This window comes from Perognathus longimembris, chromosome 12 (genome assembly GCF_023159225.1).
Source record: "Perognathus longimembris pacificus isolate PPM17 chromosome 12, ASM2315922v1, whole genome shotgun sequence".
Taxonomy (NCBI): Eukaryota; Metazoa; Chordata; class Mammalia; order Rodentia; family Heteromyidae; genus Perognathus; species Perognathus longimembris.
This window is the reverse complement of record NC_063172.1, coordinates 65905077-65932353: the sequence shown is the minus strand read 5'-3', so window position 1 is coordinate 65932353 and position 27277 is coordinate 65905077. Positions and strand designations below refer to the sequence as shown.

The window sequence follows — 27277 nt, the reverse complement described above, 5'->3', positions numbered from 1 at the left end:
CAGGCGTGTGCTACCACAATTTACACATCCAGTGCATGATCATGACCTCATTTGAATCACTTACTTATTTCAATTTAGTAAGAGTTTTCTCCCTGGAGCTTACTCCCACCATTCAGAAAGTTCTTTACATCAGTCACTACGGAACGATGGCGCCCGCTGGAGAGAAGTTGAGGGCCCAGTGACTAGGCCCAGCACCTGCGCTCCAAGCTCGTGATCATCAGCAGCCTCAACATTCCACTTATTGATTGGGAATAAGCATACTGTCTTCAACAGGAACTTGTGATAAGAAGAGGTACAGAATGGGCGAGCACTTTGGGAAGTTACAATCTTTCTGCAAAGCAAGCTGGATTGTGCCACTCTGTGAAACATTAGCATTTACTTTTACGCTGTTTTTCTATGGAAAAACTGCATGTACAACGATAGGGAATTCATGCAATCATGCCAAGTGATGATCAAACTAGACCTTGATGCTACTGGTCGCGTAGACAGACCTGCTCAATAAGCAGTACGTAGTGCTTAATCGTAAAAAGAATCATACCTCATCAAGGCGAAGTAAACACAAGATGGAAATCGCAAGAACCACTGTGTTTTACAAGTGAATCGGTTGTCCGTCTTTTACATCTATGCCAGTCATCCTAAAGCTAACAGAGAAGGAAGAGGAGCCGCCTTCTTCCTTCCTTGGCAGCTTTTAAAATGGGTGGGAAGAGCTGATCTGGGCTTCGTTTTGCCTGGAGCTAGGGATCTGTACTGAGGGACCCCTCAAAGCCGCTTTCAGAGCCATGGCTTTTCAGCTGGAATTTTCTTTTGCCTTCTGAGCCCTTCCCTCTCCTGTCCCCTCAGTGGAGACCTGGGCTCTGGAGGAAGGCGATGTGTTTGGAGCAGCTACCAGCAGAGCGGCCGTGGCTCGGTCCCGGTCCCCAAGGGCTCTCCCCTCGTCCTGTGAACTGACACCCCGACAGGGACGCGCTTTAGTCAGCCTCAAAGGCGCTGTTGGTGGCTCCCACGTATTCAGACTTCTTCTTGTGCCTGCTCCACATTTTCCTGAGGATGCCGGGGACGCCGCAGGAGGCGCGGCCTGTCAGGGGCAGCGAGGCCTCTGCCCCCTGGGGAAGGGCCGGGTACTCTTCTGCCATCTTCTTGCGGTGTCGAGATCTAAAGAGAAGCCGGGGCAGGGTGGGGACAGTGGTCACGTCATCGAGCCACACTTGATGCTTGCCTTTAAGAAGAGTGACCTCTCTTCCATCTCCAGCATGGGAGAAGGGGGGAAAGAGAGGACAAGGAGGGAGGGAGGGAGGGAATATGAGTGATGAGCTTAGAGAGAAAGGAGTCATTTAGAACTCTGCAGTGCAGATCTGGAAGGCTGACCTCGGCCCAGATGTGAGGTCTACATGCACAGTCAATAACTATCATTCTTTAGCACAGTTGCTAACTGGAACATAATATAAGCTAAATGATTTAAAAAAAAAAAACCCCGTTTCTCCAATTAAGTCTTAATACATTAAATAACACATAGCTTGTCTTTGTAATCCTTTCCAGGTACCTTCTGCTAACCCATCAAAATGCTCTGTGCCGTCCACCCTGCAGCTTCCTGCCCTGCCTCCCGCAGCCCTGTTTTGCACCTCTTGGGTTGGTATCAGCTAGGATGTGAAAATGGTCGGTCTTCTTCAAGCTTCCCGTTGACACGTAGTCTCCGGTACGACATGTTAAGAGGTGGGACCACGAGGGACCTTTAAGCGGTGATTGGGGCTTTGCCTTCCCAAATGAATGTATGGGATTCATCAGGTATTGGTTTCTCTCGAGAGTAAGTGTGCTTAAAGCCAGTCTGACCTGTCTCCCTGGACACTGCTGTCTCTGGGCATGGAACGTCCTACCCTGCCCTGGGGCTCTGCCAGCGAAAAGGCTGTCTCTGCGTCAGTCCCCTCCTGGGGCCACGGCTGCGAGAAGAATGAACCACTTTTTGAAAAATAATTTAGCCTAAGCTGGGGGCCAGTGGCTCATGTCTGGAAGTTTAGTTACACAGGAGATTGGGATCTGAGGATCCCAGTTTGAAACCGGCCACGAAGGAGAGTTTGTGGGACTCCTATCTCCAATTAACCACTAAAAAGCTGGAAGTGGAGCTATGGCCTAAATGGTAGAGTGCCAGCCTTGAGCAAAACAGCTCAGCAACAGTGCCCAGGCCCTGAGTTCAAGCCTCGGGACTAGCCCACACCCTTCCCCTCTCTGCGACATTGTGTTACCAAAACAGAAATGGATTCAGTTGATAATTTAGCTGAGGATACTTTACACAGGCACCAAACATTTCCCAAGTATACTGTTTTCTAACCTCTGGATTGGAAGTTTCTTGAAAAAACGTTAACAATGGTTTCAAATAAGCTCATCATACATGATTTTATTCCATTCTCACAATAACCATTCAGGATGAGTTCTCTTATCTTTCTTCTTCTTTCCTTGTTCTGTCTGTCTGTCTGTCTCTGTCTCTCTCTGTGTCAGAACTGGGGTTTGAACTCAGGAACTGGGTGCTGCTGAGCTTTTTTGCTCAAAGCGGGCACTCTACCACTTGACCTACAGCTACGCTTCCAGCTTTTTAGGAGTTAATTCAAAGTAAGAGTTTCCTGGGCTTCCTCCCTTCCAGGGCTGGCTTCCGAGAGTGACCCTCAGATCTCAGCCTCTAGAGTACCGTGGGCTACCAGAGTCTGAGATTTTATCTTGCTTTGCCCTTCCTTCCTTCCTTCCTTCCTTCCTTCCTTCCTTCCTTCCTTCCTTCCTTCCTTCCTTCCCTCCTTCCCTCCTTCCTTCCCTCCTTCCCTCCTTCCTCCCTTCCTCTCTTTGTTTTTGTGCTCATACAGGGTCTTGAACTCAGGGCCTTGAGCACTCATTCCGCTTTTTCCGTACATGAAGGCGCTCCTCCACTCGCGCCACCCCTCCAGTTCCTCTCTATTTGTTTGGAAACAGGAGGAGGTGGAGTGCTAAGTGGCAGGTCCAAGCAGGTCCGGGTCAAGAGCCCGCGTGCTTCATCGTCTCCTCAGCTCCTTGTGGGCCTCCTTCGGGGTGGGGTGCAGTCGCGGGGTCATCGACGTCCATGTTGCATTGCAGATTTTCGCTGCAGGGAAGGCGGTGGGGCTGGGGACATGCGCAGCCCTGCTCCTCAGCTGCTGGTGTAGACGAGCATGGACAGAGCGCATGCGCAGCCCTGCTCCTCCAGCTGCTGGTGTGCACGAGCATGGACAGAGCGCACGCGCAGCCCTGCTCATCAGCTGCTGGTGTAGACGAGCATGGACAGAGCGCATGCGCAGCCCTGCTCCTCAGCTGCTGGTGTAGACGAGCATGGACAGAGCGCATGCGCAGCCCTGCTCCTCCAGCTGCTGGTGTGCACGAGCATGGACAGAGCGCACGCGCAGCCCTGCTCCTCAGCTGCTGGTGTGCACGAGCATGGACAGAGCGCACGCGCAGCCCTGCTCCTCAGCTGCTGGTGTAGACGAGCATGGACAGAGCGCATGCGCAGCCCTGCTCCTCCAGCTGCTGGTGTGCACGAGCATGGACAGAGCGCACGCGCAGCCCTGCTCATCAGCTGCTGGTGTAGACGAGCATGGACAGAGCGCATGCGCAGCCCTGCTCCTCAGCTGCTGGTGTAGACGAGCATGGACAGAGCGCATGCGCAGCCCTGCTCCTCCAGCTGCTGGTGTGGCCGGGCATGGACAGAGCGCATGCGCAGCCCTGCTCCTCAGCTGCTGGTGTAGACGAGCATGGACAGAGCGCATGCGCAGCCCTGCTCCTCCAGCTGCTGGTGTGCACGAGCATGGACAGAGCGCACGCGCAGCCCTGCTCATCAGCTGCTGGTGTAGACGAGCATGGACAGAGCGCATGCGCAGCCCTGCTCCTCAGCTGCTGGTGTAGACGAGCATGGACAGAGCGCATGCGCAGCCCTGCTCCTCCAGCTGCTGGTGTGGCCGGGCATGGACAGAGCGCATGCGCAGCCCTGCTCCTCAGCTGCTGGTGTAGACGAGCATGGACAGAGCGCATGCGCAGCCCTGCTCCTCAGCTGCTGGTGTAGACGAGCATGGACAGAGCGCATGCGCAGCCCTGCTCCTCAGCTGCTGGGCGGCACGAGCATGGACAGAGCGCACGCGCAGCCCTGCTCCTCAGCTGCTGGGGTGGACGAGCATGGACAGAGCGCATGCGCAGCCCTGCCTCAGCTGCTGGGCGGCACGAGCATGGACAGAGCGCATGCGCAGCCCTGCTCCTCAGCTGCTGGTGTGCACGAGCATGGACAGAGCGCATGCGCAGCCCTGCTCCTCAGCTGCTGGTGTAGACGAGCATGGACAGAGCGCACGCGCAGCCCTGCTCCTCCAGCTGCTGGTGTGCACGAGCATGGACAGAGCGCACGCGCAGCCCTGCTCCTCAGCTGCTGGGGTGGACGAGCATGGACAGAGCGCATGCGCAGCCCTGCTCCTCAGCTGCTGGGGTGGACGAGCATGGACAGAGCGCATGCGCAGCCCTGCTCCTCAGCTGCTGGGGTGGACGAGCATGGACAGAGCGCATGCGCAGCCCTGCTCCTCCAGCTGCTGGTGTGCACGAGCATGGACAGAGCGCACGCGCAGCCCTGCTCCTCAGCTGCTGGTGTGCACGAGCATGGACAGAGCGCATGCGCAGCCCAGCTCCTCAGCTGCTGGTGTGCACGAGCATGGACAGAGCGCATGCGCAGCCCTGCTCCTCAGCTGCTGGTGTAGACGAGCATGGACAGCGCATGCGCAGCCCTGCTCCTCAGCTGCTGGGGTGGACGAGCATGGACAGAGCGCACGCGCAGCCCTGCCTCAGCTGCTGGGCGGCACGAGCATGGACAGAGCGCACGCGCAGCCCTGCTCCTCAGCTGCTGGGCGGCACGAGCCTGGACAGAGCGCACGCGCAGCCCTGCTCCTCAGCTGCTGGGGTGGACGGGCATGGACAGAGCGCATGCGCAGCCCTGCTCCTCAGCTGCTGGGCGGCACGAGCATGGACAGAGCGCATGCGCAGCCCTGCTCCTCAGCTGCTGGGCGGCACGAGCATGGACAGAGCGCATGCGCAGCCCTGCTCCTCAGCTGCTGGGCGGCACGAGCATGGACAGAGCGCATGCGCAGCCCTGCTCCTCAGCTGCTGGGGTGGACGGGCATGGACAGAGCGCATGCGCAGCCCTGCTCCTCAGCTGCTGGGGTGCACGAGCATGGACAGCGCACTTGGGTCAGGGTTCAGCTTGACACCTCTCTATCTGACGCACTCTTGACTTGTGGGCAGAGACCCCTAAACAGATTCGTGGGGCATCGCTGACCCCGTCGCGAGACTGTGCCCGGGAGAGGCTCGGGACGCCCACCTGCCGAACCCCAACTCCGAGCGCCCCCTCTCCAGGGCGGGCTCCTGAGTAGAGAGCACGCAGAGCACTGGGGCTGGGCCCGGGCAGAGCTGACGCCCCCGGGGCAGGGCTGGGCTCCCCCGCCGCCGCCGCCGCGGTACTCACCCTCTCCCCGGCGCCGCGCCGCGCTCCGAGCCCGCGGCCTCCAGCCCCGCGGGCGCCTTCACCGAGATGCGGGCCACGGGAGGGATCTGCGGGGGACGGAGGGAGGGAATGGGGGGCACTGAGACCGCAGCTGGTCTCTCATTGTGCCCAGCCCCCCAGGCGCCTGGGATTAGGATCGTGCGTGCCGCACCTGGCCTAGGCACCCCTGGACACCCACCCCGGAAAGGGGTTACGATGCCCGCAGTGACGCCCCACCAGCGCCGAGGACCCCGCTACAAGTGTGGGGGACACCAGAGGGAGGCCCCCGAGCGCACACAGGAGAAGGGTTGGCCTAGAGATGCGCCCCTCCATCCCCCCTCGAGGAAGGAGGATCTGCCCGGCTGCAGGATCATGGGCCAACGGGGAGGAGCAGAAGGCTTTCCGTTCCTTCCACTGTGCCTCAGCCGCAGGGGGTCGCCTGGCCAAGGTCATGGTCTTCCCGGGCAGCCCATACTCCAGGACTGAGCGAGGGGGGAGCAAGTAAAAGCTCAACCTTTGCGTCCCAGTTCAAGTTGGATGGGAAACACTTGCCCAAGAGCCACCCCCAAAAGATGTTAGAGCGGAATCACGGCTCAGCCACCGCCTCCCCACTGCTATCAGTCCCTACTGTGCAGCCTATACTGTGCACCCCAAAATTACAGTCTGCTCCCCGAGAACTGGACCTGAGGCAGATGTTCCCAGAGTCACCCTTGTCCTGAGAGGCTGGTTGTTATGGAGTGAGTGTTGTTCCCTCTTGGGTTCCTATGTTGAAGCCCTACTCCAATAGATGGTTTGGGGAGGAGGGTCTCTGGGAGGTCATTAGATTTAGCTGGTCAAAGTTTAGATTATTACCTAGGACAGGATTAGTGCCTTATAAGAACAAAAGGATTTCAGAGCTATCTCTGTCGACTGTCTATCTGTCTGTCTCCATAGAGGCAGAAAGAACTTTTTTGTGTGCAAGGGTCCTGAGACTTGAACTCAGGACCTAGGCACTGTCCCTGACGTTTATACTCAAGGCTACTGCTTACCCTTTGAGCTCCATTTTCTCCCTTTTTGGTGATTAATTGGAGTTAAGAGTCTCATGGTCTTTCCTGCCCAGGGTTGTTTTCAATCCTCAGTCCTCAGAGCTCAGCCTCCTGAGTCGCTAGGATTATAAGCGTGAGCCAAGAACAGTTACCAAGAAGGCAGCCAACTATCTTCCAAGCAGTGGGAGGAGGGAAGGAGAGGGGGTGGAGGGAGAAGGGAGAGGGAGAGAGAGAGAGAGGGATCTACCAATCACGGAATATCTTGGACTTCCCAGCTTCTGAAACTGTGAGAAAATCTTGTTCTAGGTCCTCGGTCCATGGTGTTTTATCAAAGCATTCCAGGGTGACTAAGACACTCTATGCTGTGGGATTTTTTTCTTCTGGAGAATCTACATCTTTTACTCTGCCACCACACCCAGGATTAGTTAGCATTCCCATCTGGCAGAACCAGGGATGGAAATAAGTTCTTAAGCATGAGCTGTCAGTTGGGTCACCGTGTCTCACAAGAAAGAGAGAAGCCGTTGTGAGTCCGCCACGAGTGTGGGCAGCTTCCCGCCACGGAGGCCACGGCTTTGCCTCTCTAAAAATCCCCAGGCCGGCGGCGAGAGGATGCTTAGCCTCTCCTTAGGTGCCGGGGACACAGACACGGTGGGCTGTTGAAGTCGCAGGCTTGTTTTACTTACCAATGATTTCCCATATGCCCGATTCCCACACAGATGTGAGGCTCTGAGCTCAGCACTCCCCCCTGAAAAGTTGAACGAAGCAGAGATTACACGGTGGTACGCAGAGTTCTGCCTCCCTCTGATTCTGCATCAATTATCTTGTCAGCCAAATCAGTCACAGAAGAGAGTTTCTCAAGGCACTGGGACCACACAACCAAGTCAACCAGTAGGAGTAGGCGCTGGTAATGGACCAGAGGTGTTACCGGAACCCCTGTGGCTGGAACTAAGGCCCACATGGGACAGTCTGTCTATAAATTCAATAAAATCAATTAAAAAAGAACAGACTCGCGGGAACAGTGGGCACCATTTCTGCATGCCTTCAGCTCCTCTTCCCTTCCTAAAGCCTCAGGTCACAACAGGTTAAAAGGTGATTAGGAGTTGCGTCTTTATTGCTGGGATCAACTATATAACGTAGTGCTCATGGTCACCCTCTAAGATGAGAAACAGAATCCGCCATGGGAAGTCCAGTCCATACATTGGAAGGCTCATGGGCTCAGAATCCTGAGCCTGGTTACGGGAGAGGCATGGATGGAATTCTCTTTTCTAAATGTCTCCCTGTTGTTGTTGTTGTTTTTTTTTTTTAATGCTAGTACTGTGTTTGAACTCAGAGATACTCATGTTCTCTCTCAGTGTTTTTGCTCATTGCTGGTGCTCTACCAATTGAGCCACACAGTGATGACCTTTTGCTACTTAACTTGAGATAAGAACCTCTTGGATTTGTCTGCCAGGCTGGCTTTGAACCATAATTCTCAGATTTCAGTCTCCTGACTAGCTGGGATTGCAGCGTGAGCCATTAGAGTCGGCGCCAATGCCTTTGTTCTTGATGCCCCTATCTACTTCTGAGTCATTTCTACCCCGAAGCCTGCAGCTTTTCAGGATCCAGATTAGAGGTGGCAGTGTTAGCTGGCATTGAACCCAGGTCTCTCCTGGGACAGATGTTCTAAGACTAGTCTAGTATTAACTGCACTTCCGCATGTGGAAACATGTCAACATTAATAAAATACACAACAACTGTTAAATAAAATTTTGTAGGAAGCCATGTATTTGGACCGGGCACCTGCTCTGAAGCCAAGAGATGAATCCAGTAGAGATTTTAGTTCTAATAACTGAACTTCACTGTTTCACAAAGACTTGGAAGCCATTTAACTGGTTGGATCATAAACAACTAACTAGTCAAGTGGATGATAGACTAGACTATCGACAATTAAGTTGTTTTCTATGCTGAACTGTTCTGGTTTGGGGCACTGTCTAACTCAAAAGTCATGGTTTTTTGTTTTTTGTTTTTTCCCAGAGCTGAGGACCGAACTCGGGGCCTTGCGCTCGCCAGGGGGGCGCGCTTCCACTGAGCTAAATCCCCAGCCCCCAAAAGTCATGGTTTGAATTTTATTTTGCTTGCTGAAATGAACTCTGCCAAATTGGATTGTCTTAAGAGAATTGTGTTTTCCTTTTATGACTACCAAGATCCGCCATCGCCAATGACATCATTGAGTAAGTCATGGTAGCCACTTACACACTTTTCCGTGCGTGTGTCAGGCATTGTGCAGAGAGCTCAGTGGTGAAACAGTTGCTGAGCCGTGGATTCCAAATCTGTGAATCCAGCTAAGTACGAACAGTGATGCCAGCTAAGAAAGCACCGGGTAGCTTGTTTGCCTGAGTTGGATCTGGGGTCCCCACGGTCCTCTGAGTGAAATCTCACTGGCACCTGCAAGGTCCACCCCGGAGGGCTCCACGCAGATGCCCCCCGCCCCCCGCACCCCCACCTGAAGTCTCCACCCAGTACCGGCCTTGCCCAGGTAACTGGCACACCTGGAGGCAGCCTCCTCCCCTCGCCTGGCCACACCTCGTACGGGATGGGGTGGGGGGCCCCTTCTCTCCAGCCTTGCCTCACCTCGGCCACGGGCCAGCAGTTTGGGAATACATTTCACGGCTACCTACTTTAATAAACCCGACCTCAGCCAGTTTCTCCGGGTATGGGAGATGGGGCAGTCCCCAAACCAGCCCCCCACCCCCAGGCTGACGGTGAGTGGATCCAGGTGCTAGGGACTGGGTGGGGGGGGGGGCTCCCCAGCTTCCCTAGAGAAACTCCTGTCTCGTGAGAAGCTATAGCATCCTTCTGCTCAAAAGGAAAAATAAAAATACCAGCCCAGGGCTGAGATCCCAGCACCACACAGCGCTGTGAGCGGAGGGAGGAGGGAGGAGGGAGGAGGGAGGACCGGCCTGGGCCGGTGCCGAGACTCCGCTTTGGAGAGCACCAGGGGCTGTTTTTGGCTCAGCCACGCGCCCTCCTCCCCACTCCGGAAGCCATCAGATGGGAGGCGCTGGGGAGCTGAATCAACGCCCAGCTCAGTCTGTTTCTTTTTAAACCTGACTCGCATATTCTTACATGAGCTGTCAAGTGTGGGGCAGATTCTCTCTACTTTATAACTCTCTGCTCTTATCTTTCAGAATAAAAGATGGACGTGGGCTGTCCACGTGGTCACAAGCTATTTCGAAAGGCCTGGGAGTCGCCAGGCGTGGTGGCAGTGTGTCTGTCTGTCATCTCGGTGGTCCCGAGGCGGAGGCAGGAGGGTCATGAGGTTTGAAGACAGCCTGACTACATAAAAGATTCCTTGGAAAGTAGTAGGAAAGTGACCTCCATAAATACATAACTAAGTAAAACAGTTGGGCTGGGAAGGTGGCATCTGTGGTAGAGCGCTAGCTTTAGCAAGCAGGAGGCCCCGAGTTCAAACCCGAGTACTGCCAATAACACCCACATGCAAAACTAACAAACCCCAAACGCTAAACAGTTGGGAAGGCCTTACCCCCTGGAAGAGGCATTCTCGGGGCTTCAGGAAGACCTGAGACTTTGTCTTGGGCTGGGCAGCTGGTAAGCAGTATGGCTTTGTACACAGGCAACCGGTTGCTACAGCACAGTTTTCTCCTCTGTAACTTGGCAGGGGTTCTTAGCTCTACCACGCACCGGACCCGTCTAAGGGAGAGCTGCCTCGAAACACGGAGATTGCTGTGCTCCGACCCTGGAGTTCCCAACCAATTTCCAGCTGCTGCTCCGGGGTGCCCTTTTGAGCACCGTTGCACTAGCGCGTGTCTAAGTGTTTGCTACTTAATCCATTATTCCTGAGAAGCGTCAGCACCAACATCTGAAAATTTCTTACAAACATACAATCTTGGGGTTCCCCTGGCCCTCCTAAATTAAAATCTGCATAAGACCAAGACTCCTAAGTCATTGCTTTGCACACTGAGAGGTGAGAAGTTTGACTCTTAAGTTTACTTGGTGATTTTTGTAGCAAAGAGAAATATTCTGCCTTTTCCCATACCAACCACCCACCCCAGCCCACTCACCTATACTTAGACACAGAAGAGTCTACCTCCTCTGAACTTGTAAGGCATAGTGTGGCTTCCCATTGCTTTCACTCTGTATGTGGCCATGTCTACGCCACTGTCTAACCGGAGAATATGGCTCGATCTGTGTGTTCTTATAAATTGGATCATAGGAGCAAGCAGGGGTAAATAGAAGCAAAAGGAAAAAGTAGCACAAAATCAAGAAGCAAAGAAGTGGGGGAAGGGGCGGGAGGAATGGGAAAAGACCAGGGAAGAAGCCTGTTCCACAGAGTCCTCAGACTACACGAAATCGTTAGTGCCTGAAAGCTGGGCGAAGGAGCCCGGACTTCCTGTCATGAGTCAGTGTAGGTTTGGGCATAACAGAAAAACCCCAACTACCGATAAAAAACCAAAATATGATTGTAGCTTTCAATGGATTGCAGGTGGTATCTTATTCCACTTCTTGGGGTGGAGTTATTTTTCAAAGCAACATCCAAGCCAGGCACCCGTGGCTCATGCCTACAATTCAAGATAATCACTAAACTACAAAAGAAGAAGGAAAAACAACAATGGAGGCAGAGCTGTGGCTTAAGTGGTAGAGTGCTAGCCTTGAGCACAACGGCGTAGGGACAGTGCCCAGGCCCTGAGTCCAAGCCCCAGGAGATGCAAGGAATAAACACATAGTATCCAAAGACGAGATTCTGATAGTTCCCGTTCTCAAGATCGAGTTCAAAAAATACATTGTCCTTATAGATTATTATTTCATTCAAAATTAAATGAGGAAATTTTTTTTCTGGGGATGGAACCTGGGGTCTGGCGCATGCTAGGCAAGCTCGCTCTGGGTCTCTCTGTCTCTTTGTCTCTGTGTCTGTCTGTCTGTCTGTCTCTCTCTCTGTCTCTCCATCTCACTGTCTGTCTCTCTCTGTCTCTGTCTCTCTCTCTGTCTCTGTCTCAGTCTCTCTCTGTCTCTCTGTCTCTCTCTCTCTCTCTCTCTCTGTAACTAGCAGGAGCTTCCTCCCCCCTGCGGGTCCTGGTTCCCTCTTGGGTGCAGTGGTTTCCACCTCTGGGTGCTGCAGCTGCTGGCTGGGGCCGGTGGCTGGCACGGAGCCGCCCCCCGTCTGGGTGGAGGTGCTGGGGGGGGGGGTTGGCGCCCAGGAGCAGGTGCTTCTGTGGTGGGGACGCACAGGTGCTGGGTCACCTGTGGGGCTGAGACCCGCGGGGCCGCAGGCGTGTGGGTGTGGGGTGCGGTCACTCACCGGGCTGCGCAGGGGCTTTGCTGGACGGGGCGCCCGGTGGCCTTGCCGTCTGGAGCCGGCCGAGTCTGTGGCTGTCCCCGGCCTCCCCCGGCCGGTCACCCCGGTCACCCCGGTCACCCCGGTCACCGCGGCAGGGCAGCAGCTCCAGGGCGCGCGGCGTGGACAGGTCGGACTCAGTCACCACCTGCGGGGCGGGGGGGGGGCAGACGGTGAGCGTAGTGAGCCCCTCACCACCCCCGACTCCTGCCAGCCCCCCCAGCCTACTCCAAACTGCCCAACGACGGTGCTGGGGCAAGAAGAGCAGGGCCCCCAGGCCCTCAAGAGCAGCCCACCACAGCCCCCCCAAAGCCAGGCGCCCAGGTGCGGGGGCACCATGGCTCCCCACCACCTGCTCCCCATCATGCGCTCCCAGCCGGGAGACAGCTGCCGGGGGAGGGGGTGGCGGGGCACCGGGGTGCGGGCACCGCAGCCGGGGGAGGGGGTGGCGGGGCACCGGGGTGCGGGCACGGCTGCCGGGGGAGGGGTGGCGGGGCACCGGGGTGCGGGCACCGCAGCCGGGGGAGGGGGTGGCGGGGCACCGGGGTGCGGGCACCGCAGCCGGGACGGCGCCTGGCAACCGCAGGGGCCGTGTGGGAAAGCAAGCCACACAGAAGGCCCCCCCCCCGCCAGGTCAGCCAGGCCGGGCAGGGAGGGCCCCCCGCACCCCGCTTCCCCACGCCTGGCACGCGGGGCGCTGCTGTGATGAGGAAATCCACGTCCGCCAGGCTGGATAGCTCAGGACTTGAGGCTGCGCGGCGTCTAGAGGGCGTCTGAAGCGTGTGCATGGGCTGGGCGTGCTCAGCGGCCAAGGGCTGCCTAGCCGGGCACGCCGCCCCGGGTTCCATTCCAGTGCCACCCAGCAATCCATCACCGAGCAATCGGCGCGGGGCGCGAGGGGCGCGAGGGGCGCGAGGGGCGCGAGGGGCGCGAGGGGCGTGAGGGGCGTGAGGGGTGTGAGGGGCGTGAGGGGTGTGAGGGGTGTGAGGGGCGTGAGGGGCGTGAGGGGTGTGAGGGGCGTGAGGGGCGTGAGGGGTGTGAGGGGCGTGAGGGGTGTGAGGGGCGTGAGGGGTGTGAGGGGCGTGAGGGGTGTGAGGGGTGTGAGGGGCGTGAGGGGCGCGAGGGGCGCGAGGGGCGTGAGGGGCGTGAGGGGCGTGAGGGGCGTGAGGGGCGTGAGGGCGGCAGCGGGCATGAGGGGCGTGAGGGGCGTGAGGGGCGCGAGGGGCGTGAGGGGCGCGAGGGGCGCGAGGGCGGGCAGCAGGCGCAAGGGGCCTGAGGGCGGCTCAGCTAGCTTGGCTGGGCCTCTACTACTTGAGCCATGCCTCCAGCCCGACATTTGGCGGCTTCGTTGGAGATAGAGTCTCACGGTCTTTTCTTCGCAGGCGGCTTCCAGCCTTGATTGGCCAGGTTCTCAGTAGGAGCATAGGTGTGAGCCACTACTGCCTAGGGGGTTTACTTTTCTTTGTGCCGGTCCTGGGGCTTGAACTCAGGGCCCGGACACTGTCCCTGAGCTTTTTTGCTCACGGCTAGCACTCTACTGCTTCAGCCACAGTTCTACGTCTGGCTTTATTGTTGTTGTGATTATTAATTAGAGCGAAGACTCACAGACCCTCCTGCCCGGGCTGGCTTTGAACTTGCAATCCTCAGATCCCAGCCTCCTGAGCAGCTAGGATTACAGGTGTGAGCTGCCAAGGCTGGGCAGATTTTATTTTAAAAATTCATTCTGCATTTGCCACATCTAGCCAGTGTCACACAGGAGGAATGCAAATAGCTGGGGAATGTGTAGATGGGTGGATAAAACTTTCCTTTTCCTCTGTAGATTCTGCTTCGAGGACTATGCACGTAGGAATTAATAAACGTAAATGAATTCTTTCTACCAGCAAGTTCATTACTGTGCTATCTACAGTAGGGAGAAGCTGGATCCTTAGCGATGCCATCAATAGGAGGCCACCTAAATCAGGGGTACCACAGACCGTTTAAAAGGGAAAACGCTGAGGGCTGGGGATATGGCCTAGCGGCAGAGTGCTCGCCTCGTATACATGAAGCCCTGGGTTCGATTCCCCAGCACCACATATATAGAAGAAGCCAGAAGTGGTGCTGTGGCTCAAGTGGCAGAGTGCTAGCCTTGAGCAAAAAGAAGCCAGGGACAGTGCTCAGGCCCTGAGTCCAAGGCCCAGGACTGGCCAAAAAAAAAAAAAAACAAACAAACAAACAAGAAAAACTGCAAACAAAGTGAGTTTTACTCTGTGGCTGGGCGAACAGCCCAGCAGGGGAATTTGCTTCAGGCTATGACATTTGTTGAGTTAAATGGAGGCCCGCGAGTACAGCCACAACCACAAGGTACACGGAATACTTCCTTGCCACTAGAATTGAGGCAGAAGGAAGAAGCTGGTCTTGGTTTTGTAATACAAAGAAGACACAGATTTACGTTTCCTTACATTCTTGGTTAGGAGGTGTTGAGAGCTTTTGACTCTTCTCCTGGCCGGACTGGACACTGTAAAGGGAGATGAAAAACAAGGTTCAGAGACTGCCCATGAGGCCCCCATAGCTACACTAAAACACCAACCAGCGTCTCACCTGGAGGGAGGCAGGGACATGGGGGGATGGGAAGAGGAGGAGGCTACTTGACTCAACTATATCAAAGCTCATAGCAGCAGTTCATTATATACAACGGCTTAAAGTTGGAAACAACCCAACATTCAACCCATGAACAAATACGGTACATCCACACAGTAGAATATTACTCTGCCTTGAAAAGGAATATGAAATCCTGATACATACTATACATGGATGTACCTTGAAAATGTAGTAAGTGAAATATAAACATCCAATATTATTCTACTTGCCTGAGGCACACAGATCAGTCTAATTCAAGAGAAAGTAGGATGGCAATCACAAGTGCCTAGGGACTAGTGGGGGGAGATTATAGTTTAGCGGGACTAGTGGGGGGAGATTATAGTTTAGCGGGTAGTGTTTTAGTTTAAGATAATAAAAAAAAATTCTGGAGATAGATGGTTGTACAGCACTGCATATGTACATAATACCACTACACTGCACACTTTAAAAAATTCTGCTATGTGTACTTTATCATCATTTAAACAATGACAACAACAACAAAACAGCTTAAAGAAATTAACCAGGGCAGGCCTAAGTGGTTCTTGCCTGAGATCTCAGCTATTTGGGAGACAGAAATAGGAAAATGATGGCCACAGGCCATTTGTGTGCTGCAAAAGTAAAACCTTATTTGAGAAATAAGCTAAAGCAAATAGAGTTGAGGGTATTGTTCAAGGGGTAAAGCACTTGTCCAGCGAGCCCAAGGTCCTGAGTTCAAAGCCCGGAACTGCCACACTGTGCAACAGCAAGAGATGAATTGACCATTAACCAAAGGCCATATAGCAATTTGCGGGGAAAGGTGTTGCTTTTATTGCGCAATGAGGTGTGGATTTTCCGCAGTCCACACTCTGTGCATTGCTGCGGGTGACTGGTGAGACGGGAACTCCGACCATGCCTGCCCTGGTAGAGCCCCAATGGCTTCTCATCCCGTCAGATGAGTGACTGCAAGTCCCCCCCCCCCCAATCACCCCGCACCCCGAGAACCGCCTGCTTCCCCTGCTGCCAGACTCCTCGCCCCCATCTACTCTGGGCACCTCAGGAAATAACTTCTGGTACAACTTCCTAGGAAAACCACAACGTTCACCTTGCGCACCTGCTGAGCACCGTGTGCGCAAACGTCTTCTCCTCCAACTTACAGACGGGGTCTACGGAACTCTGTCCTCACGGGCGCCAGGTGCGGGGGCGTCTACGCAGCTTCTGGTTTGTCTTATTTTTTTATTTTTAGTTTTTGCCAGTCCTTGGCCTTGAACCCGGGGCCTGGGCGCTGCCCTTAAGCTCCTTTTGCTCAAGGCTAGCCCTCCATCACTTGAGCCGCAGTGCCACTTGCAGCTTCTCCCGTGATTAATGGGGGGTGGGAGCCTCACAGATTCTCCTGCCCTGGCTGGCCTCAGCTCGCGGGCCTCCGGTCTCAGCCTCCGCCGAGGTCGCAGCCGGGATTCCAGGTGTGAGGCACCAGTGCCCAGCCAGGGCTCTGTTTTAAAATGTGGCTATTACATGTATGTCAAGGAAAGAAGGGCTTGGTGAGCTCTGCAGATGCAGGATTGCCCACGGGCGCCTGGGCGTGGCGGCCCGGCCCAGCTCTGGCACTTTTACTGCAGTTCCGAGACCTAGGGCTTCTCCACCCGCTCCCCTACCTCCACCTGAAGACCAAGCCAAGGCGGCCACTCAGTTCATGGCTGACCCTCCCTCCCTCCCTCCCTCCCTCCTTCCCTCCCTCCCTCCCTCCCTCCCTCCCTCCTTCCCTCCCTCCCTCCCTCCTTCCCTCCCTCCCTCCCTCCCTCCCCCCTCTCCCTCCTCTCTCTTTCTCCTTTCTTCTTCCCGCTGTGTGGCTCAGCCTGGCTTGGACGCAGCTTCCTGCCCCAGCCTCCTGAGGGCCGAGATTACAGGCACGTATCACCCCACCCGGCTGAAGACCACAGCGTCTGATCGCCAGGCGGCCCGTGCCGCTGAGGCTGTTCTCAGGAAAGTGTCACAGTGCCACCCTGGTGACCACTATGCAATAATCATAACAACTGAACAATAACATATAGTTACTCTCAATCATAATCATCATGCGTAAGAACTCGTTATTGTCATTGCAGTGCAGCGCTGATGAGCGGAGAACCAAGTGACAGCCTGGCTCGTTCCTTCTTGCCACACGGCAGCCGCCATGCTACCGTTCACCCGCCCTCTCTCCTTGGGTCTCTCACTCCCCCCCCCTTGGAGTCCGCCCTCCTCTCGTGGGGACCCCCCTCCGCCCCAGGCGTGGGGACGGGCTTGCCTCGGGCTTTGGCGTTCAGCAGCTCTAGAGGGAAGCTGAACTCCTCCACGTGCCCCCCCAGGCCTACAGCGTCATCTCCCTGCCGGGGGCCCTGCCAGGGGCTGACACGGGGGGGGCGTGGATGCGAGTCACCAGGGGCTGGGGGGGGGGGCTCCCCAGCAGGACAGGGCTGCGCCCTCTCCATGGGGAGCCCTGGGCTTCGGCAGTCGGGGTGGCTGCCCTCGCCCGGGGTGGGGGGTCTGGGGGTCGGCCTGGGGTGGGGCGGGCGCAGGAGGGCAGGTGGACGGCCCGTCGCTCTGCGGGCCTTGGCCTCAGCAACAGCTGCTTCTGGGGGTCTGGGGTCCCCCTCCGGGGTGCCTCGCTTTGCCTGGGCCGCGGTTTCTCGGTGAGGGTCTCCACCCTGCGCCCCCTCGCGGGGGTCGAGAACGGACGGCATCGCTCGTGAGCACCGGGACCCCCGGCCTGGGCCGCGGGGGTTCACGGGGGGGGTCACAGAGGGGGGGTCACAGGGGGGTCACAGAGGGGGGTTCACAGAGGGGGGTCACAGAGGGGGGGTCACAGGGGGGTCACAGAGGGGGGTTCACAGAGGGGGGTCACAGAGGGGGGGTCACAGGGGGGTCACAGAGGGGGGTTCACAGAGGGGGGTCACAGAGGGGGGGTCACAGGGGGGTCACAGAGGGGGGTTCACAGAGGGGGGGTCACAGAGGGGGGGTCACAGAGGGGGGTTCACAGAGGGGGTTCACAGAGGGGGTTCACAGAGGGGGGTCACGGGGGGGTTCACAGAGGGGGGTCACAGGGGGGGTTCACAGGGGGGTTCACAGAGGGGGGTCACAGAGGGGGGGTTCACAGAGGGGGGTTCACAGAGGGGCCGTTCACAGAGGGGCGGTTCACAGAGGGGCGTTCACGGGGGGGTTCACAGGGGGTTCACAGAGGGGGGTTAGTAGGGGGTTAATAGAGGGGATTAATAATAGACAGCGGTGCTCATTAGCACTGAGGCAGCCACGGGGCCTGAGCGGCAGGGGGTTCACCGAGGGGTTCACCGAGGGGTTAGTGAGGGGGTTAATGGCCGCGGTTGCTCATTAGCACTGGGTAGCCCCCCTCGTCTCGCCCGCCGGGTGAGCACAGCCGTGCTCCGGCCCCCCCTCCCCCGGACTCACCGCGGCGGGGCAGGACGGTGGTGAAGACCTCCACGCGCTCCTCGCTGCACCTGTAGATGGGGTGCATCCTCCCCCCCCCCCCGCACCCCAGGGCCGGGCTGCGGGGCTCGGGCTGCGGCTCCGCACACAGACCCCGGCCGGCCTGGAGCTGCGCTGCGCCGCCTTCTAATCCATCTGTGCCTCCCCGTCCCTCCTCAATGAACGCCGGCCCCGCAGCCCTTCCCGGGGCCCCCCCCCCCAGCGTCCCCCCCAGCGCCCCCCCCGGCTGCCGCAGGGAGTCTGGATGGAAGTCCTGCGAGGCGGTGTCGCCCACTCCTTCACACCCAGCCTGGCTGCAGAACGCTCCAGAAAGCAAGCCTGGACTGCGATGCCTGCAACGCTGCAAAGGCACAGGGGGGCGGGCTGCCCCCCCCACACACAGGGGAGAAGAGCAGGGGTGCAGGGCTGGGGACCCGGCCTCCCCCCAAGCTGCTGTTTGAAACCAGAGGACTGGTCCTCGAGACCTGGCACACCACGGGGCTGGGCTCGCCAGAGTCAGGGACACAGCGCCCCGTGGGGGGGCAGAACCCGGGCCGGCGCTGCGGCTCCGCTCCCCTATAGATCTGTGCTGCGCCTCTGCTCCCCTATAGATCTGTGCTGCACCTCTGCTCCCCTATAGATCTGCGCCTGTGCCTCTGCTCCCCTATAGATCTGTGCTGCACCTCTGCTCCCCTATAGATCTGTGCTGCGCCTCTGCTCCCCTATAGATCTGCGTTTGCGCCTCTGCTCCCCTATAGATCTGTGCTGCGCCTCTGCTCCCCTATAGATCTGCACTGTGCCTCTGCTCCCCTATAGATCTGCGGCTGTGCCTCTGCTCCCCTATAGATCTGCGGCTGTGCCTCTGCTCCCCTATAGATCTGTGCTGCGCCTCTGCTCCCCTATAGATCTGCACCTGTGCCTCTGCTCCCCTATAGATCTGCACCTGTGCCTCTGCTCCCCTATAGATCTGCGGCTGTGCCTCTGCTCCCCTATAGATCTGCACCTGTGTCTCTGCTCCCCTATAGATATGCGCCTATGGCTCTGCTCCCCTATAGATCTGTGGCTGTGCCTCTGCTCCCCTATAGATCTGCGGCTGTGCCTCTGCTTCCCTATAGATCTGCGTCTGGGGCTCTGTTCCCCTATAGATCTGCGCCTGTGCCTCTGCTCCTGTATAGATCTGTGCTGTGCCTCTGTTCCCCTATAGATTTGCACCTGTGTCTCTGCTCCCCTATAGATCTGCGCCTATGGCTCTGCTCCCCTACAGATGTGCGGCTGTGCCTCTGCTCCCCTATAGATCTGCACCTGTGCCTCTGCTCCCCTATAGATCTGCACCTGTGCCTCTGCTCCTGTATAGATCTGCACCTGTGCCTCTGCTCCCCCATAGATCTGCGGCTGTGCCTCTGCTCCCCTATAGATATGCGCCTATGGCTCTGCTCCCCTATAGATCTGTGGCTGTGCCTCTGCTCCCCTATAGATCTGTGCTGCACCTCTGCTCCCCTATAGATCTGCGCCTGTGCCTCTGCTCCCCTATAGATCTGTGCTGCACCTCTGCTCCCCTATAGATCTGTGCTGCGCCTCTGCTCCCCTATAGATCTGCGTTTGCGCCTCTGCTCCCCTATAGATCTGTGCTGCGCCTCTGCTCCCCTATAGATCTGCACTGTGCCTCTGCTCCCCTATAGATCTGCGGCTGTGCCTCTGCTCCCCTATAGATCTGCGGCTGTGCCTCTGCTCCCCTATAGATCTGTGCTGCGCCTCTGCTCCCCTATAGATCTGCACCTGTGCCTCTGCTCCCCTATAGATCTGCACCTGTGCCTCTGCTCCCCTATAGATCTGCGGCTGTGCCTCTGCTCCCCTATAGATCTGCACCTGTGTCTCTGCTCCCCTATAGATATGCGCCTATGGCTCTGCTCCCCTATAGATCTGTGGCTGTGCCTCTGCTCCCCTATAGATCTGCGGCTGTGCCTCTGCTTCCCTATAGATCTGCGTCTGGGGCTCTGTTCCCCTATAGATCTGCGCCTGTGCCTCTGCTCCTGTATAGATCTGTGCTGTGCCTCTGTTCCCCTATAGATTTGCACCTGTGTCTCTGCTCCCCTATAGATCTGCGCCTATGGCTCTGCTCCCCTATAGATGTGCGGCTGTGCCTCTGCTCCCCTATAGATCTGCACCTGTGCCTCTGCTCCCCTATAGATCTGCACCTGTGCCTCTGCTCCTGTATAGATCTGCACCTGTGCCTCTGCTCCCCCATAGATCTGCGGCTGTGCCTCTGCTCCCCTATAGATATGCGCCTATGGCTCTGCTCCCCTATAGATCTGTGGCTGTGCCTCTGCTCCCCTATAGATCTGCGGCTGTGCCTCTGCTTCCCTATAGATCTGCGTCTGGGGCTCTGTTCCCCTATAGATCTGCGCCTGTGCCTCTGCTCCCCTATAGATCTGCGCCTGTGCCTCTGCTCCTGTATAGATCTGTGCTGTGCCTCTGTTCCCCTATAGATTTGCACCTGTGTCTCTGCTCCCCTATAGATCTGCGCCTATGGCTCTGCTCCCCTATAGATCTGTGGCTGTGCCTCTGCTCCCCTATAGATCTGCGCTTGGGGCTCTGTTCCCCTATAGATCTGCGCCTGTGCCTCTGTTCCCCTATAGATCTGCGGCTGTGTTCTGCTCCCCTATAGATCTGTGCTTGCGGCTCTGCTCCCCTATAGATCTGCGGCTGTGTTCTGCTCCCCTATAGATCTGTGCTTGCGGCTCTGTTCTCCTATAGATCTGCGCCTGTGCCTCTGCTCCCCTATAGATCTGTGCTGTGCCTCTGCTCCCCTATAGATCTGCGCCTGTGCCTCTGCTCCTGTATAGATCTGCGCCTGTGCCTCTGCTCCCCTATAGATCTGCGGCTGTGCCACTGCTCCCCTATAGATCTGTGCTTGTGGCCCTGTTCCCTTATAGATCTGTGCTTGTGGCTGTTCCCCTATAGATCTGCACACACAGACTGGGTGTGACCACAGGCCACGTGTGCCTGGCTTCCCTGTGCATTCCTTCCCTTGCCTATGGACACACGTGAGGTTGTGGTTGAAGTACATGTGCACCGTGCCAAGCCCACTGCCTTGGATTCACTACCAACACAACGCCAGTATAAGGAATCATATGCAGTGAAAATGTATCCCTAAGAAATCTGTGTGTGTGTGTGTGTGTGTGCGTGCGTGTGCACGCCATTACTGGGGCTTGAACTCAGGGCTGGATGCTTTTGCTCGGACGTTTTGCTCGAGGCTAGCACTCTATCACTTGAGCCCCGCCTCTAGTTCCACTCTTTTATTCTTTACCTGGTTAATTAGAAATGGAGTTTCTCAGACTTTTCTGCTCTGACGGGCTGGCTTTGAACTTCAAGCCTCAAATGTCAGCCTCTGAATAGCTGGGATTAGAGATGTACACCACGGGCGCCCAGCTGAGAAATCATTTTCACGTGTTTGAATTCTCTTTCTCACTCGCTCGCTCTCTCTCGTTCTTTCTTTCTTTCTTGGTGGTTCTAGGGATTGAACGCTAGACTTCAAACAGACAAGGCAGACCCCTTTGTTTGACGCTTGGCACTGTTGTTTGAACCCAGGGCCTCGAGCTTGCTGGGTTGGTGCTCTACTGCTTGAGCAATGTTTCCAGGTCTGTTTTTGGTGGTTACTGTGGCAGTACTGGGATTTGAACTCAGGGTCCTGTGATTGCTAGGCAGGTGGCTCTACCGCTTCAGCCACGCCCCTAGTGGTTGTTTTTGAGGGAGGGCACAGGTCTAAACGGTGCTGTGCCGACTTCAGGCTTCAAGTTGTTGCCAGCATCACAGGCGCATGCCACCGCGTCAGCGTCCCTCCCTGGAGACGGAGTCTCGAGGACTCTTCTGCCTGGGCTGGCCTGGCGCCTCTAGCTTCCCCATCTTAGCTCCCACGTAGCACGGGATGACATTCTTGCACCACCTCCCCTATCTGTGGGTTCAGTGATTAATCCATCGACTAGATCCACCAGCACGCGAGCCTTTTGGGGGATAGCTTATAGCCAAACCACAATAGTCTTGCTTCCTTAAAGCAACCACGATTCAGATAGACAGGATATTTGCATATTTTCATGCTTATTCACACACACATGTTCTTTTATAACCAGAAATTGAGCCAATCAATACCACATGGACACCTGTGTACAACGTATTTAGTTCTCATTTTAAAAATAAGTAGGCAGAAGATTTCTGAATTATAGAAATGTACATGCTATTTCTTGATAGATCTAAAGCTCATTTCCATTTTTAAAAGTTAGAGAAGGTGGATAATCAGCACTGACCCCTTGTCCATCTCTCTGGGAAGCTTTATATCTTGTTTTGCAATATCCTTCTTTTCTGCCCCTCCTCCCCCCAAACCAGGAAAAGGTCTGGATGCAGTGACTCATATCTGTAGTCCCAGCTCCTTGACAGGGAGCAGTTGGGAGGATTATGACTGCAGATTGTGAAGCCACCCAAGGCAAAAAGTTAGTGGGATCAGAAACTGGTTATGGTAATTCAAATTTCTAACCCCAGCTGTGGGAGGCATAAACAGGAGGCTTGCTGTCCAGGCCAGCCTGGAAAAGAGCACGACCTTACTCAGGAAATAAGTAAAAGAAAAAAAATCTCTTGCCATGGTTCAAGTGGTAGGTTAGAGTTCCTGTTTAGAAAACCCAAGACCCTGAGTTCAGAACCCCAATTCCACTTCCCCACCCTCCCTGCAAAAGAGAATGCTGTGAACTACCACTTTTTCTTTTGTTTTTTTTTGCCAGTCCTGGGGCTTGAACTCAGGGCCTAGGCACCGTCCCTGAGCCTCTCTGTGCTCAAAGATAGTGCTCTACCACTCGAACAACAGCTGTACTTCTGTCTTTTTTTTTTTTTGAGTGTTTTATTGGAGATAAGAGTCTCACAGACTTTCCTGCCTGGGCTGGCTTTGAACCGTGATCCTCAGATCTGAGCCTCCTGAGTAGCCGGGATTACAGGCGTGCGCCGCTGGCCCCTGGTTGTGAAGTAGTTCTTTTAGTGGGTATCTTTAAACCTGTTCCCCTAATCCTTCTGTAGGCAACTCTGTGGGAATGCAAGTCATATTGAATGTGTGTTTAAAGTTCTGAGTAATTTTCCCAAGTGCCCTTTGGACAGTCTGCCTCGGTCAGCATCCTCACTCGCTGGGAGGACACGAGGGATTGGTTTCCTGAGCCTTTGGCAATGCTTGATCTGAACCCATCTTTTCCTTTCAGTCAGATGATGCGGTTTGGCCTTTGTGCTTGGAGTCTAGAATCTTTATTATAGTAGATGACTTAGGGTCTTCCTGCCCCTGGCACGTTAGAATCCTTTAAGCGTGTGCGTGCGGTGCGTGCGTGTGTGCGTGTGTGTGCGTGCGTGTGTGCGTGTGTGCGTGCGTGCATGTGTGCGTGCGTGTGTGCGTGTGTGCGTGCGTGCGTGCGTGTGTGCGTGTGTGCGTGTGTGCGTGCGTGTGTGCGTGAACTCTATGAATCCTCGTTTTGGAATGCATACTGCCTTGTCCACGTGCGATCCTAAGTGCACGTCACGCCTGCCAGGGCTCGAGGCGACCGTGTGCGGGCGGGGTTCACCCGCGGGTGGCAGGTGTTCAGTCTTCACTGGCGTCCTGGGAGCTCACTACAGCAGGGTGCACGCTGATGCACCCCGACGCCGTGGTTACGCTTGGCTTCTGGAATCCCTCCGGGACTCACGTCCGCGGGAGGCCTTCTTACCTTGCAGGCTCCACGAAAATGCTCGCTACTAACGTGGTGGATGGGAAATGCTGAGCAGCAATCTCGGGGTGCCCCTCCAGCCTGCGGCTCTGGGGGCCTGGCCCGGGGCCCGTGTTGAAACAGCCTCAAGGCTGGGCCCCACCAAGCCCTTGCTCAGGGGCTGGTGTGTATAAGACACCCCGAAAACACAGGCTTTTTGTTTTGGTTGTTGTTGTTCCAACGGTGTGTGCGAGGGGTGGGGGGTGTGGGGGGTGTGGGGGTGGGGGGGTGGGGGGGGTGGGGGGGGGGTGTCTCGGGTCCCAGGGCACACGGGAGACAGCGCTTTCCTAATCCAACTGCACTCGAATGACACGGAGCCTTGGCCACCCCCTGAAATATTCCAACCCAGTTCTACGGCACAACCAGACCAGAAACAGCTCGAGTTTGAGGCCAGCCCTGTTCCCTCTCCTTCCACTTCCCTCCTCCATGAAGGGGTGCTTGACGAGCCGCCCTTGTTCCTAAATTGCGCCCAGACAGTAAGGTCAGCCTCTCCGGAGAGCTTGCTCGCCACGCAGAGAGAGGATCGCGGTCCCTCTGCCGCCAAGGCAGAAACTCGGATTTGGGGGGAGTCGAGCAATGTGATTCAATGATTCAATGAGCTCTCCGGGGCAGCCTAACCCTTACAAAAGTCAGGACTTCCGGTGAACGAAGCAAAAAAGGGGTCATGTTTCTAACGTTACACATAGTATTTTTAGTTAGCACGCAGCAATTGTGCAAGGGAGGCTTCACTGCGGTGTCTCCATGTGTCTGTATGACACACTCCATCGCCCTCCCATATCCCCCCCTCCTTCTTAAAACACTCTCAGCAGGTTTCATTGTTCTATTTTCTCTGTCTTCTTTCTTCCCCTCTCTTCCTCCCTCCCTGCTTCCCTTTTCTTTTTCTTTGTTGGTGCCAATCCTGGGGCTTGAACCCAGGGCTTGGGCACGATCCTTGAGCTTTTTCACTCAAGGGGAGCTAGCACCGTACCCCTCGAGCTCACTTCCAGCTATTTTGGTAGTTATTTGGAGGTAAGAGTCTCATGAACCTTTTTGCCCATCGTGGCTTCAAACCACAATCTTCAGATCTTAGCCTCCTGAACCGCGAGGCTTCCCTATGTGAGCATACATATGATATTTCAATGTAATTCAAATGCAAAGGAAAGATGCTTGCTGTTTGTTGTTGTTGTGCGTTTGTTTTTTATCCGTCATGGGGCTTGAACGCAGGGCCTGAGCACTGGTCCTGAGCTCTTTTGCTCAAGGCTAGCCCTCTTCCACTTGGAGCCACAGGTCCGCCTCTGGTGTTCAGGTAGTTAATTGTGGATGGGAATTTCATGGATTTCCCTGCCCAGGCTGGCTTGAACCCCAACCCTTGGATCTCAGCCTCTTGTGTAGCTGGGATTAGGGGCGTGAGCCCCCAGAGGCGGGCTGCACCCTGTACTTTGCGTCTGTATTCACCTTCAGTCATTCTGAAGGCGAGTTCTGGATGGAGCTCTGCGATCTGGATCTGTTTCCTTGACGTGTGTTTTGAACACTCAGATGGTGCTGACTCAGGGACCAGGCAGAGGGCGGCTGGCTGTCAACCCCCGCGGTGGCCGACGCCCCGTCACTTTCTCTCTTGTGCTGGGCAGCGTCCATCTGTTTACTTCACATGTATCAAACCCGATCGCGTGCCCACCATGGACAGGTGAACGTTCCTGCTGCGTACCTACTGGATGTCGGGCACTTTACACGCCGACCCTGAACTGTGCAGGGGGAACTTAGCAGTGTTTAACAGAATCCCTGACCTCGGTCAATTCTGAACCCCCAGCACCCCAGACAGCAATCTCCGCAGAGCTCTACAGGACTGTGGGCATTTGAGAGACCTCTGAGTTTCACCTTCCGCAGCCTGTTGTGTAGAATGAGCCGTCGTTATAATTTTAGAAGGTCTAACATTCTCCTTTCAGTTCCTCTGAGAGAAAGAGAGATGGTTTCAATCTTTGACCTATGCAAAGTGGTGTGTGAAGACGCTTGTGATCACAGGCAGGTGCTTGGAGTAGAGGCCAACCAAGTGACATTTTACTTTACAGAAAATAGCAATTTAGTATTTACAAATAATGAGCATGCCTGAACTATTGCATGGGCAATACACTAAAAATGATTTGTGGTTTTCTGCAATTTAAATATAACTGCTCATCCTGGGTTCTTATTTGCCAAATGTGACAAACCAATCAGAGCAGGTGTTCTGGGCCCGGGGATGAGGTACCCCACTTTCCTTGCAGCCAGTGGTGCTTGTGTGTTTGTGTTGGGGGGGGGGTCACACTTGTAATCTCAGTTACACGGAGGCTGGAGGAGGAGGAAACTGTCTGAGGCTGAACCAGGCAAAGTGTAAGGGAGGCTCCGCCCGAAAAACAACCCGAACCAAAAAGAAAACAAAGACCAGGGACGTGGCTGTAGCCTAGCAAGGGCAAGGACCCGAGTTCAAACCCCAGGACTGCTGTACGGTGAACACCTCACGATGTAAGCCTATGTCTCAAATCAAAACACTTGACACACCAGCAAAGACCAATTGTAATATACTTACTAAAGATGAAGATCATGCCAGTTGTTTCCAGTCCAGTCACACTCTAACTAGTGTCCGTAATGCGAATCTTTACACACGTGGTCACCAGCTTTCTAAGACTTACCATGAAGAAAAACAAATCCTGTGGGTCAAAATAAGTTTTCATCAAAACTTTTTAAAAAGTCAACTACCTCATCAATGATTTTTCCTGTCAATTACACGTTGAAATGCTCACATTTTGGTGATAGTCAATTAAACAGACTCACATGAACACGTCCGGAGCCTGTGCCAAGCACTTTACCTTGGAGCTCTGGCCTCAGACTTGGAGTGCCCCATGCCTTCTTTTCTTCTGTGCTCATACTGAGACTTGGAGCTCGGGGCCTGGGTGCTGGCCCTTAGCTTTCTCACTCACGATAAGGCTGAGAAATCCGGTGTGCGGTTTGTACAGACAGCACACTGTTTGGAATGGGCGCGCCTGAAGAGATCACCGGTCCTGGGTGGCTCGTGGCCAGTACGGTGCTAAAGGTTGTGTGGCCCACACAGCTGTCCAGGTGACAGGACTTGGGACCCCCGCGGGCCCCCAGACAGGTTAGGCCCCGAACTTCATCGGAACATTTGGGGAGTGGGAAGTGGCCTCCTAGGCGATCTCTAGGGAGATTTCTTTCTTTCTCTTCCTCTCTTTGCACTTTGCATTCCCTGTGAGGACTCCAGCTGAGGCAGACACAAGATGGCCCTGGTGGACTCAGAGGGAACACAACAGACCCCAACACAAGCTGTCCCCACCTCCCTTTTGTCCTCCCTTCCCATTGTTCTTACAGTTTCTATTATTGTGACATCAACTCATAAATTAAAGTTAAGAAGAGCACCCATGCAAAGACGGCCCGGACCGCGGGAGTGGCGGTGACAAGGGTCACTCACGCTGTGCTCACGCAGAGCTTCGAGAGGCTTCCTGTGGACACTGAGCCCCCGGGCTGAGGCGCTGGGACTCTGGGGCTCTGAGTGGGTCCCCTAGAAGCCACCGCAGGCATCATCGGATTTCCCTGCGAAATAGCTGCATTTCTGTGGGTCAGTGACAAGCGG

General features: G+C 55.6%; 1 protein-coding gene across 1 annotated transcript; it reads right to left on the bottom strand.

Annotated features, from left to right (window-relative positions):
- Positions 1–968: 968 nt before the first annotated feature.
- On the bottom strand, positions 969–17960 carry Vxn (vexin). Its single transcript, XM_048359058.1, has 6 exons — positions 17894–17960; positions 14302–14357; positions 11828–12011; positions 7215–7276; positions 5489–5574; positions 969–1152 (listed from the first exon to the last, which is right to left on the bottom strand). The coding sequence occupies exons 1-6, from the start codon at positions 17958–17960 to the stop codon at positions 969–971; spliced, it is 639 nt and encodes a 212-aa protein (XP_048215015.1).
- Between the last annotated feature and the right edge of the window lie 9317 nt (positions 17961–27277).